Consider the following 13141-nt stretch of genomic DNA (forward strand, 5'->3'; position numbering starts at 1 on the left):
ACGTCCTCTGATTTTATTTCCATCTCTGCCCGACGGGAACATTTCCTCCAATATCGCACTACTGGGGAACATTGTTGATCTGACGTCATGATGCTAGACTCCTCAGAGTAACATCCTCACCACTTGGTGCACCAAAGCTTCAAGCGGTAACCACGGCTTGAATTGCGCTGAACGCCAAACATTTCCCATCTCGGCTTGACGGAAAACAATTACTCTTCCAGTATCGCACTACTGGGGAATATCTTCGATTCAATCACGATGCTGAACTCCTCGGAGTAACACCTCTTCACCTTTGGGCAAAACCACTTCTCGAACAGTAACCACGGTTTGAGACTAGCTTATGCTTGCAATGATGAATGATCGATTTTTTCTGCGTAATGCTCCATACTTATGGAAATGCTACGCGATTATTTATTTTTCTATGCAATATGCCATGCTATTTTTCATGATGAATGCATAAAAAAGAAATATCCCCCTCAAGGGACTCCTTTGGGGAATACGAGACACTCTGCTGAGGAACTCGCCATTACTCCAACTCCACCCTGCTGGGGAATCACTGCTGCTGGGAAAAGGCAACCCTTGCTGGGGAAGAACCTTCTTTGCACCCAATCCACTCGAGAAGCCGCTGGGGATAAGCACCACCAACACTCTGTGGGGATACAACAATCTTGACTTGCTAGGGATATCAATCCCGACTCCGCTTCGGGAAAACCCTCACAGACACCTGCTGACTTTACTGGGGAAATGCTCACAGATACTCCGCTGGGGAAAACAGCAATCTCCAGACTCAACTGGGAATGCATCACTCTATCACCCGCTGGGCAACCATCCTGACCCTGCTAGGGAAACGCATACCACTCCGCTGGGGACAACCCATGCCATCCATAGGTAGAACCTACTCAGCTGGGCATGCAAAATCCGTCCACTACGGGAACTTGTCCAATCCACTGGTGGGATGAACACCGCTGGAGATATATTTCTTCGAAAAAGACCCGCTCCACTCGGGGAATAACAACCTTCTGGCCTGGCTGCTGAGGAAACACCGTCTTAAACCTGCCGGGGACAACCATCCTAACTCGGCTGGGGAATTCACAGACATTGGATCTGCTGGAAGGTTTGGCCCTATGACTCTGCTTGGGGACCTAGCTGGGAAATGAGAAAAGTTGGTACAAAACACCTGTCGACTCGTCGAACCACGGTATCCACCTCCCAATCTCGTATCAGCTTTCCACTTTTGAAAATTCCCAGACTCGTCTGGACCTTTTCTGCTCCATCATCTTGTATTCCAAATCGCTCCGCGCTCGACGGGAACGTACTCCTGGGATTATACAGAAATTTCAATCTTCCGACTTTGAAAAGTCTTCTTGGTTAATTCCAAAGGTCGTCGGACGTCTCGACGTCTCTTCCTATCATTCTCTCTTCATTCATATATTCGTTCCTGAGCGAACTCTCTGGGGATCTATTACAAAGCTTCCACATCACAACCTGCAAGTGAGTGAAAATATCTAACAGTTCCTGCAAAACAGACCGTCAGATAAAACCGTGCCCCAGGCGTGTCAAGATTTCAACACTTGGGTCACTCATCCTTCCAAATAAGATTTCAAGCCTTCAATCTTATAAGCATGCATTGGAAGGGATCTGTATGTCTTAAAATGCAAAATTTGTTATCAAAAATATCTGGATGTTTTTGCAATCAAAGCGGTTATGAAAAACAAAAACAAAATTATTTGACTGAATATGCATTTTATTGATTAGAAAAGTGTGTGGCTCAACTGAGCAATACAAAAGGAAGCAATTCCTGAAAAGAGGTAATTGCACAAAAGGAAAAATCTATCCTAATGGCAATGTGAAACCCGTAATCTCATCGAGTTCCAACTCGGTTACACCCCATATGTCCTCAGACTCTCCATGCTTTCTGCCTTCTGAACAAGACGGTTCCGATTGATCCCTACCGGGTATTCTCCATGATGCCTTAACCAAAGCGCAAACGATCATGCCAGACGCAGTTGTTCGTTTCAATCCCTCTTTTGCCTGGACCGCCCTTTCGAGTTTTCAGTCCATCGGGATACCCTTTCTTGCCCCAGTCGCCTTCTCAGGTTTTCGACCTGGCGGGTGTACAATTTTTTCATTTTTATCCCTAATTTTTGCCCGAACCTTTCTTTCTGTTTTTGGTTCGCCGGGATGCCCATTTTTGCCTGGACTATTTTACTCTTTTCGTCCAGCGGGTCTCTTCATACGAAGTATTTTTTAACTGCGTCCGCATTCACAGGGGATGGAAAATCCTCGCCATCCATGGTCGTTAACAACAAGGCTCCTCCAGAGAAAACCTTCTTGACCACGAATGGACCTTCATAATTCGGTGTCCATTTGCCCCTACGATCGTTTTGAGGAGGAAGGATCCTTTTCAGCACCATATCACCCATGTGATACACCCGAGGTCGTACTTTCTCGTCAAAAGCACGCTTCATCCTCTACTGATATAACTGTCCATGACAGATGGCTGCCAGCCTCTTTTCCTCTATCAGGCTCAACTCTTCGTACCGGGTCCTTACCCATTCAGCCTCTTGCAATTTCACGTCCATCAGGACTCTCAAAGAGGGAATCTGAACTTCCACAGGTAATACAGCCTCCATTCCATATACCAATGAGAAAGGAGTTGCCCTAGTAGACGCACCGAGGTTCGATACCCATGCAATGCAAACGGCAACATCTCATGCCAGTCTCTGTAGGTTACCACCATTTCCTGCCCAATCACGCCGTCGGTGCATCCAACTCATTTCCACCTCCACATCCATCAGATCATGTACAGTTGACCACAGTTGACTTTTCAACTGACAGATGAAATTGGCAATGCATTGATCAATCTGAGCCCCAATCTCCAACTGAAATGGCTCAAGGGTGAAACCCTAGCCTCAATAAGCTCAATATAACCATATTATGAACCCCATAACCATCATAGACCCCATCTCCTGACTATGCCCTGACTGGCCCAATGCAACTGATTAGGGTTGACCAGTGGTCAAAACCCTAATCTCAAGGAATCCGCCTCCATCTCCTGATGAAACCCAACCATAATGATGATGATGTATCACCTCAATCAAGATGAAGACCAATACCCTTTGAGCATCACAAAAAACCCTAATTCACAGTCCAATCCTCAGATGGCCAATGATCAGTCAATAAACCCTAGGCTTGCACTTTGACTTCTTCATCTTCTGATCAAGACTTGGGAGAATGGCTTGCACAATGTAACCACATGATATGCAATATGCAATGCCTAATGACCTAAAAATGTATGCACAATGTTAAGCTTAGTCCCAAGAGAGGAGGGCAAATTTTGAGGTGTTACAGCTTGTTGGTTTCTCTAAAGACATGCTTGAAAATGTCTTCTTCAAAGTTGTGGAGAAGGAGAAAGATGTGACTAGCAATAGAGGAGTCTTGATTGATGTCCAGAACCACATATGTCAGAGAATCAACAATACTTTTATTATCAACGTGCACAATAGTTTTCTTAAAATTCTTCTTCCAAGCAAACTCAAGACTAACAAGGACAACCTAATATTCAGCCAATATGTTACCACACTCGCAAAGGGGCTTATGGAAGCCACCAAGCCAACTACCATCGCTATCTCGAAAAAGATCCCCACAAGTAACACCAAAATTACTCCTACAATGGACTTTCGGATAAGGAAAATTTTAATTAACGGAAATAAGAAACTTATCATTCAATTTCTACCATCAATATCTATATTATTTTCTAGGAACAATAATTGAATAAAAATAAGAAAATATTAATTGAATGGCAATAAAAAATTGAATGAAAATAATAAATCAAATTAGTTGATATTTCTAGTTCCTCTTCTATATATTAATGTATTTTTAAAAACAGTAACCCCACCTACCAAATTTTAACAACTTTTTTAATTGCAATTTTAATAAATAAATTATTAATACATATTATTAAAGAATTAAACCTAATTTATTTTTATATTTGTGTTTTATTTTTGTCATAACTGCAAATTATTTTAATTAAGTTATTAATAGTATTGATAATTTATAAATAAAATATTATTTATAAATTAAGAATTTTAATTACCACTAAACTTATATATAATTTTAATAGTATTGATATATATTAACAATTTGTGCATTATAGTTAGAATTTTGTATTAATGTTAAAAAATAGTTAAACATCATTTACCACAAATAAATATTTTATAAACAAAAACATAATTTTCTACAAAATAATTTCATAATTAAATTTATAAATAAAATATTATTTATATTATTATTAAAATTCTTACATCAGTTTCCACTACAATTATATAAAAAGGATTAAACTTAAATAAAGTGACTAATCTAAATGTTATTTATTTTCTTTATAACATTAAATAACTTATTTTGTTAAATTATATATTTCTTAACTATTCAAAGTAGATAACATATTGCAATTATATGAATCCTTTTTTCAATTTTTCAATTTTTGCGAATCAAATAGTTATAGTTTACTCTAAAAAATTTGTGAATCAAATAGTTATAGTTTACCTTATATGTAAAAGTTTAAAATGAGTAATTTATTAAATACATCATTAAATAATTTTTATTTTTAATTTATAATATTTACTTGTATTGTAGAAGTTTTATTTAATATATTTTATTGTTAATTAAATATTTATGAGAAAAATGAATAATCAATTTGCTCTATACAAAGTGCAATGTGTTTTAAGTTATGTAGTTTAAAAGAATCTTTGTGCCCAAACACATATACTTATGGATAACTATATATCCATACATGTTTACACTCATTTCTTTAATAAAAATGTATCTATTTATTTATTATGTTTTTTTAAAATTTTAATAATATTAAAACAATTAAAGGATTAAAAAAAGTAAAGGATATTATTATTGAGTTAATAAATAAACAAATCTTTATATTAAAATGCTTACAAGTTTAAAATTAATGCATTTAATAAAATTGATATATATATACATATATATATATATACATATTTGTATATATATATTATATGAATATGAGGTGGGGTGAATACTAAGATATCCGTATTAAGATCATATCCATTTGTTTTAGTAAATAATTATTTATGTTCATTATTGTATCTATTTTTTGAATTTTTAACCTTACAATTATGGATAATTTTTGCGGATACTCATTAAATACGGGTTCAACTATCATCCCTAATAGAGTAGGTATTGTCTTAGTTATATTTTAATATCTAGTTTATTTTATTATTTTTTTAAAACTTCATTAATAATTATTCAACATTTAAAAAAAATTGTATATTCAAACAATTCCAAATAAGAATTATTGTACTTAAAATTATAAAAAAATTATTTATTTGTTTTACAATTTAATACAAAATTTCCAATTTCTCCTTATTGTACTTAAATTTATAGTTTATTTTTTAACATTAGTTTTTACTATTAATAATACTTATTTATTACTAAAGTATCATTAAAGTTTTATATTTAAACATTTACCATAATACTACACATTATTTTTAAAAATTTGTTAAGGATACTATCTATTTAGTAATCACCCTATATTAGTTACCCCATATATTTTTATAAAGATATACCCTAATTTATATTGGAAAATCAGTATTCTTAAGAAAAAAATTAAATAGAGTAAAAAAACATTAAAACAAGAAATATTAATCTCAATCATTCATTACTATTAATACCTTCTTATTCATATACATTGGTGCTGAGAATCTAGAATGTTTTAGGGAGCTTGAATTATATATATATATATATATATATATATATATATATATATATATATTTGTTGTTAGAACCTTTGTAAGAAAAATTGATATGAATATTAACTTCAAATTTAAATAAAAGAAACTTATTAGTTTTGTATTTTATATCATCTTATCATCACAATTCAATGTATTCATATTGTTTTATAGAATTAAAATTAAAACTAATTAAATATAAATTTGATTGAAAACAAATCATATTATTTTAACTAAAATATTTAGTTAAAAAAAGGACATATTACTATTAAATTTGATTTGTTTTAATTTAAATATTACACTAATAAATACCGGTTAGAAAAAAGTGAGAAGTGTTGTTGACTAAAATGAATGGATAAGTTTAAGCCCTGGTAATATTTAATAAAGTATTTAGTTAAAAAATAACATATTACTATAAACAATAATTTATTTTAATTTGAATACTATATATCAATAAATATCACTTAGACAAAAAAGTAATAAGTGTTGTTGACTAAAATGAATGGATAAGTTTAAGCCCGGATAATATTTAATAAAGTATTTAGTTCAAAAATAACATATTACTATAAACAATAATTTGTTTTAATTTAAGTACTATAGCAATAAATAACGCTTAGACAAAAAAAGTGATAAGTGATATTGACTAAAATGAATGGATAAGTTTAAGTCCCGATAATATTTAATAAAGTATTTAGTTAAAAAATAACATATTACTATAAACAACAATTTGTTTTAATTTGAATACTATATCAATAAATAACGCTTAGACAAAAGAGTGATAAATGTTGTTGACTAAAATGAATGGATAAGTTTAAGTCCTGATAATATTTAAAAAAGTATTTAGTTAAAAAATAACATATTACTATAAACAATAATTTGTTTTAATTTGAATATTATATCAATAAATAACGCTTAGACAAACAAGTGATATATGTTTTGACTAAAATAAATGGATATGTTTAAGCCCATTTGACAAAGCAATGAAATAATTTCTATTATAAATAAAGTACAGTCGGGTGTTCCATTTTCATTCATTCTCTTTTGAATCAACAAACTTGTGTTGCATCTAATTCCTTTTCTCATTCTAAAAAAACTTCATAATGTTGAAATCATTGACATTATTGGTTCTCATCTTGTGCACCACTCTTGTTGTAACTCACTCCCGAGTTATTGAACCAAATGATGCTAATACAGTCCGACAAACTTGTAGTAAGACTCCAAATTCTGCATTGTGCATTCAGTACCTAAATGCAGACCCAAAAAGCTCCACCGCAGATGTGAATGGTTTAGCACTAATAATGGTTAATGTTATAAAGAGCAAAGCAAACATTGCAGTAAACAAAATCAATCAACTTAAAGGAAGTATTCCTCCCGCTCAAAAGGTAGCACTTAAGTCTTGTGCTGATAAATACAATGCAATTTTGGTAGCAGATGTTCCACAAGCAACCGAAGCTTTGCAAAAAGGAGACCCTAAGTTTGCAGTAGATGCTGCAAATGATGCTGCTATTGAAGCCAATGGTTGTGAGAATGGCTTCTCTGGAAAATCACCACTCACAGCTGAAAACAATGTAGTGCGTGATGCATCTGCCATAACATCAGCTATATGTAGATTGTTGCTCTAGTTTGTTTAATCAAAAAATTTCAATAAAATTTAAATAAATATTATACATATTTTTCAAGAGACTAAATTATGTCATTGGTAAAGCACCTGATTTCTATCGCAGATGACAACTTTTGTTTTCTGTTTTAAAATCTCAAAAAAACTTAAATATTATATATATATATATATATATATATATATATATATATATATATATATATATATATATATATATTGTTAGAACCTTTGTAAGAAAAATTGATATCAATATTAACTTCAAAATTTAAGATAAGAAACTTATTAGTTTTGTATTTTATATCATTTTAGCATCACAATTCAATGTATTCATATTGTTTTATAGATCTAAGTTAAAAACTAATTAAAATAGAAATTTGATTGAAAACAAATCATATAATTTTTAATAAAATATTTAGTTAAAAAAAGGACATATTACTATAAACAATAATTGGTTTAATTTAAATATTAAATTAATAAATACCGGTTAGAAAAAAAAATGATAAGTGTTGTTGTCTAAAATGAATGGATAAATTTAAGCCCTTTTGACAAAGCAATGAAAGAATTTCTATTATAAATAAAGTACAATTGTTGGTTCAATTTTCATTCATTCATTTTTTATTTTATAAATTCGTGTTGTATCTAATTTCTTTTCTTTTTTTAATTTTATTTACAACGTTGAAGTCATTGACATTATTAATTATCATGTTGTGAACCAAACTTGTAGTAAAACTCGACATTATGCACTATGGATTCAATTCCTAAATGCTGACCCAAAAGGCTCCACCTTAGATGTTAATGGTTTAACATTGACACATAAGCAAGCACACGACTATCGATGTAAATCTATAGCGATCAAAAGTTGGATTTGGGTAAAAACATGTTGAATTTAAATTTGATAAAAAATATAAAACAAAGAGGACATAGGATTCATAATTCTTGCTCAGATATATCCAAACTATCCTTAGTTTTAATTATGAGAAATTTAAATGATTATAGAAAATAGATAAAATTCGACAACACCTACTTTTGTCAGCGTGTTGTTCTGTCTAGGAAAAATAATTTGTCTAATTTTGCTACCCCGAGTTATTCATTCGAGATCAATTATCATACAACTATAAAAAAATTGATTTTTTCTCAACTTAGTTCGAACACTCTCATGACTCGTACTCAGTTTTTTAGTAATCTGCTCTCGAGTATCAAAAGTACCCTTCCAATGTATGATCAATACCTAGATAATCTTTACTTTCGAAAAAGACAAGGTTTTAAAAATTCAGATTCTAAAATAAAATGTAAAACAAATTTCTCGTAATCAATTCGTACAGATTCACTTAGATACGTTACGAGACAAGTATCATGACCCTTAGTCCCTAGAGAACTACTCACTCATAGTGAGAAATATCATAAATAAAGCACATATTAAACAAGCATGCATGATTAATGATAAAGATGATATCAAAAGCAATTGAATAAATATAACCTGATTGAAATCAAAATGACTTGAATTACAATAAGAAGAAAAAACTCCAAAGAGACTTTAGTACAACTCTTACAATGAACATAAAATAAAACTTGCAAAATGAAACTAGGTTTGTAATATGTAAACTAAGGCAATAAATGATTGAAACTCATTCAATCCATCAGATTTTATAGAGAGTTCTCAATGTGGATAGCATCAATTTAGAGTTCAATCCACATAAAAGGGGTTTATTAAAAAAGAAAATAAAAGAAATACCAAAGGACAATGGAAAGACAACTGGATCAAAGGAAATAAAGAAAAGGGCGCCTACTACGACTTGTAACAACTACTACGATCATCTGTAGCAGGCCTCCGACAAAAGTATGAGGAATGAAAACTTGAATATTATGGCCCGTAGCAGCTGCTACGGCCACTCGTAGTAGCTCTATGGAAAAAGTATGGAGAATTCTCGCAATTTTTCCGTTTTCTCGCATCTCGCTCCTTTTAATTCCTCTTTCACTACTTGATACACTTATTCAAGCCTGAAAACATAAAAAACAAACCACCAAGCATAAAATGGCTCTCAAACGAAGATAAAGTGTACATAAACAAAGGAATAATAAAGAAAAATAACTAGTAGAAGCGATATAACAATCACTTATTAAACTCTGCCAAATTTAGTTTTATTTACTTAATAAAATAAAACACAAACTAGGCTACAAGCCTAACAACAGAAACACCACTTTCATTAACAAGTTACTGCTTGAGCTCAGGCGAAAAAATATCTATCCAAATTTCCTCAATGGCACTAGGAAGATTCAACTTGCCCAAGAAGTTAGTACACTTGTTGGTTTCTCTAAAGACATGCTTGAAAATGTCTTCTTCAAAGTTGTGGAGAAGGAGAAAGATGTGACTAGCAATAGAGGAGTCTTGATTGATGTCCAGAACCACATATGTCAGAGAATCAACAATACTTTTATTATCAACGTGCACAATAGTTTTCTTAAAATTCTTCTTCCAAGCAAACTCAAGACTAACAAGGACAACTTAATATTCAGCCAATATGTTACCACACTCGCAAAGGGGCTTATGGAAGCCACCAAGCCAACTACCATCGCTATCTCGAAAAAGATCCCCACAACTAACACCAAAATTACTCCTACAATGGACTTTCGGATAAGGAAAATTTTAATTAACGGAAATAAGAAACTTATCATTCAATTTCTACCATCAATATCTATATTATTTTCTAGGAACAATAATTGAATAAAAATAAGAAAATATTAATTGAATGGCAATAAAAAATTGAATGAAAATAATAAATCAAATTAGTTGATATTTCTAGTTCCTCTTCTATATATTAATGTATTTTTAAAAACAGTAACCCCACCTACCAAATTTTAACAACTTTTTTAATTGCAATTTTAATAAATAAATTATTAATACATATTATTAAAGAATTAAACCTAATTTATTTTTATATTTGTGTTTTATTTTTGTCATAACTGCAAATTATTTTAATTAAGTTATTAATAGTATTGATAATTTATAAATAAAATATTATTTATAAATTAAGAATTTTAATTACCACTAAACTTATATATAATTTTAATAGTATTGATATATATTAACAATTTGTGCATTATAGTTAGAATTTTGTATTAATGTTAAAAAATAGTTAAACATCATTTACCACAAATAAATATTTTATAAACAAAAACATAATTTTCTACAAAATAATTTCATAATTAAATTTATAAATAAAATATTATTTATATTATTATTAAAATTCTTACATCAGTTTCCACTACAATTATATAAAAAGGATTAAACTTAAATAAAGTGACTAATCTAAATGTTATTTATTTTCTTTATAACATTAAATAACTTATTTTGTTAAATTATATATTTCTTAACTATTCAAAGTAGATAACATATTGCAATTATATGAATCCTTTTTTCAATTTTTCAATTTTTGCGAATCAAATAGTTATAGTTTACTCTAAAAATTTGTGAATCAAATAGTTATAGTTTACCTTATATGTAAAAGTTTAAAATGAGTAATTTATTAAATACATCATTAAATAATTTTTATTTTTAATTTATAATATTTACTTGTATTGTAGAAGTTTTATTTAATATATTTTATTGTTAATTAAATATTTATGAGAAAAATGAATAATCAATTTGCTCTATACAAAGTGCAATGTGTTTTAAGTTATGTAGTTTAAAAGAATCTTTGTGCCCAAACACATATACTTATGGATAACTATATATCCATACATGTTTACACTCATTTCTTTAATAAAAATGTATCTATTTATTTATTATGTTTTTTTAAAATTTTAATAATATTAAAACAATTAAAGGATTAAAAAAAGTAAAGGATATTATTATTGAGTTAATAAATAAACAAATCTTTATATTAAAATGCTTACAAGTTTAAAATTAATGCATTTAATAAAATTGATATATATATACATATATATATATATATATACATATTTGTATATATATATTATATGAATATGAGGTGGGGTGAATACTAAGATATCCGTATTAAGATCATATCCATTTGTTTTAGTAAATAATTATTTATGTTCATTATTGTATCTATTTTTTGAATTTTTAACCTTACAATTATGGATAATTTTTGCGGATACTCATTAAATACGGGTTCAACTATCATCCCTAATAGAGTAGGTATTGTCTTAGTTATATTTTAATATCTAGTTTATTTTATTATTTTTTTAAAACTTCATTAATAATTATTCAACATTTAAAAAAAATTGTATATTCAAACAATTCCAAATAAGAATTATTGTACTTAAAATTATAAAAAAATTATTTATTTGTTTTACAATTTAATACAAAATTCCCAATTTCTCCTTATTGTACTTAAATTTATAGTTTATTTTTTAATATTAGTTTTTACTATTAATAATACTTATTTATTACTAAAGTATCATCAAAGTTTTATATTTAAACATTTACCATAATACTACACATTATTTTTAAAAATTTGTTAAGGATACTATCTATTTAGTAATCACCCTATATTATTCACCCCATATATTTTTATAAAGATATACCCTAATTTATATTGGAAAATCAGTATTCTTAAGAAAAAAATTAAATAGAGTAAAAAAACATTAAAACAAGAAATATTAATCTCAATCATTCATTACTATTAATACCTTCTTATTCATATACATTGGTGCTGAGAATCTAGAATGTTTTAGGGAGCTTGAATTATATATATATATATATATATATATATATATATATATATATATATATATATATATATATATATATATATATATATATTTGTTGTTAGAACCATTGTAAGAAAAATTGATATGAATATTAACTTCAAATTTAAAGAAAAGAAACTTATTAGTTTTGTATTTTATATCATCTTATCATCACAATTCAATGTATTCATATTGTTTTATAGAATTAAAATTAAACTAGTTAAATATAAATTTGATTGAAAACAAATCATATTATTTTAACTAAAATATTTAGTTAAAAAAAGGACATATTACTATTAAAATTGATTTGTTTTAATTTAAATATTACACTAATAAATACCGGTTAGAAAAAAGTGAGAAGTGTTGTTGACTAAAATGAATGGATAAGTTTAAGCCCTGGTAATATTTAATAAAGTATTTAGTTAAAAAATAACATATTACTATAAACAATAATTTATTTTAATTTGAATACTATATATCAATAAATATCACTTAGACAATAAAGTAATAAGTGTTGTTGACTAAAATGAATGGATAAGTTTAAGCCCTGATAATATTTAATAAAGTATTTAGTTCAAAAATAACATATTACTATAAACAATAATTTGTTTTAATTTAAGTACTATAGCAATAAATAACGCTTAGACAAAAAAAGTGATAAGTGATGTTGACTAAAATGAATGGATAAGTTTAAGTCCTGATAATATTTAATAAAGTATTTAGTTAAAAAATAACATATTACTATAAACAACAATTTGTTTTAATTTGAATACTATATCAATAAATAACGCTTAGACAAAAAAGTGATAAATGTTGTTGACTAAAATGAATGGATAAGTTTAAGTCCTGATAATATTTAAAAAAGTATTTAGTTAAAAAATAACATATTACTATAAACAATAATTTGTTTTAATTTGAATATTATATCAATAAATAACGCTTAGACAAAAAAGTGATATATGTTTTGACTAAAATAAATGGATATGTTTAAGCCTATTTGATAAAGCAATGAAATAATTTCTATTATAAATAAAGTACAGTCGGGTGTTCC

General features: G+C 28.6%; 1 protein-coding gene across 1 annotated transcript; it reads left to right on the top strand.

Annotated features, from left to right (window-relative positions):
• The first annotated feature begins 6781 nt into the window (after positions 1-6781).
• On the top strand, positions 6782-7447 carry LOC127073147 (cell wall / vacuolar inhibitor of fructosidase 1-like). Its single transcript, XM_051014269.1, has one exon. It carries the CDS (start codon positions 6860-6862, stop codon positions 7379-7381), a length of 522 nt encoding a protein of 173 aa, XP_050870226.1. The 5' UTR covers positions 6782-6859; the 3' UTR covers positions 7382-7447.
• Positions 7448-13141: the final 5694 nt, after the last annotated feature.

Source organism: Lathyrus oleraceus, chromosome 4 (assembly GCF_024323335.1).
Source record: "Lathyrus oleraceus cultivar Zhongwan6 chromosome 4, CAAS_Psat_ZW6_1.0, whole genome shotgun sequence".
NCBI classification, from domain to species: Eukaryota; Viridiplantae; Streptophyta; class Magnoliopsida; order Fabales; family Fabaceae; genus Lathyrus; species Lathyrus oleraceus.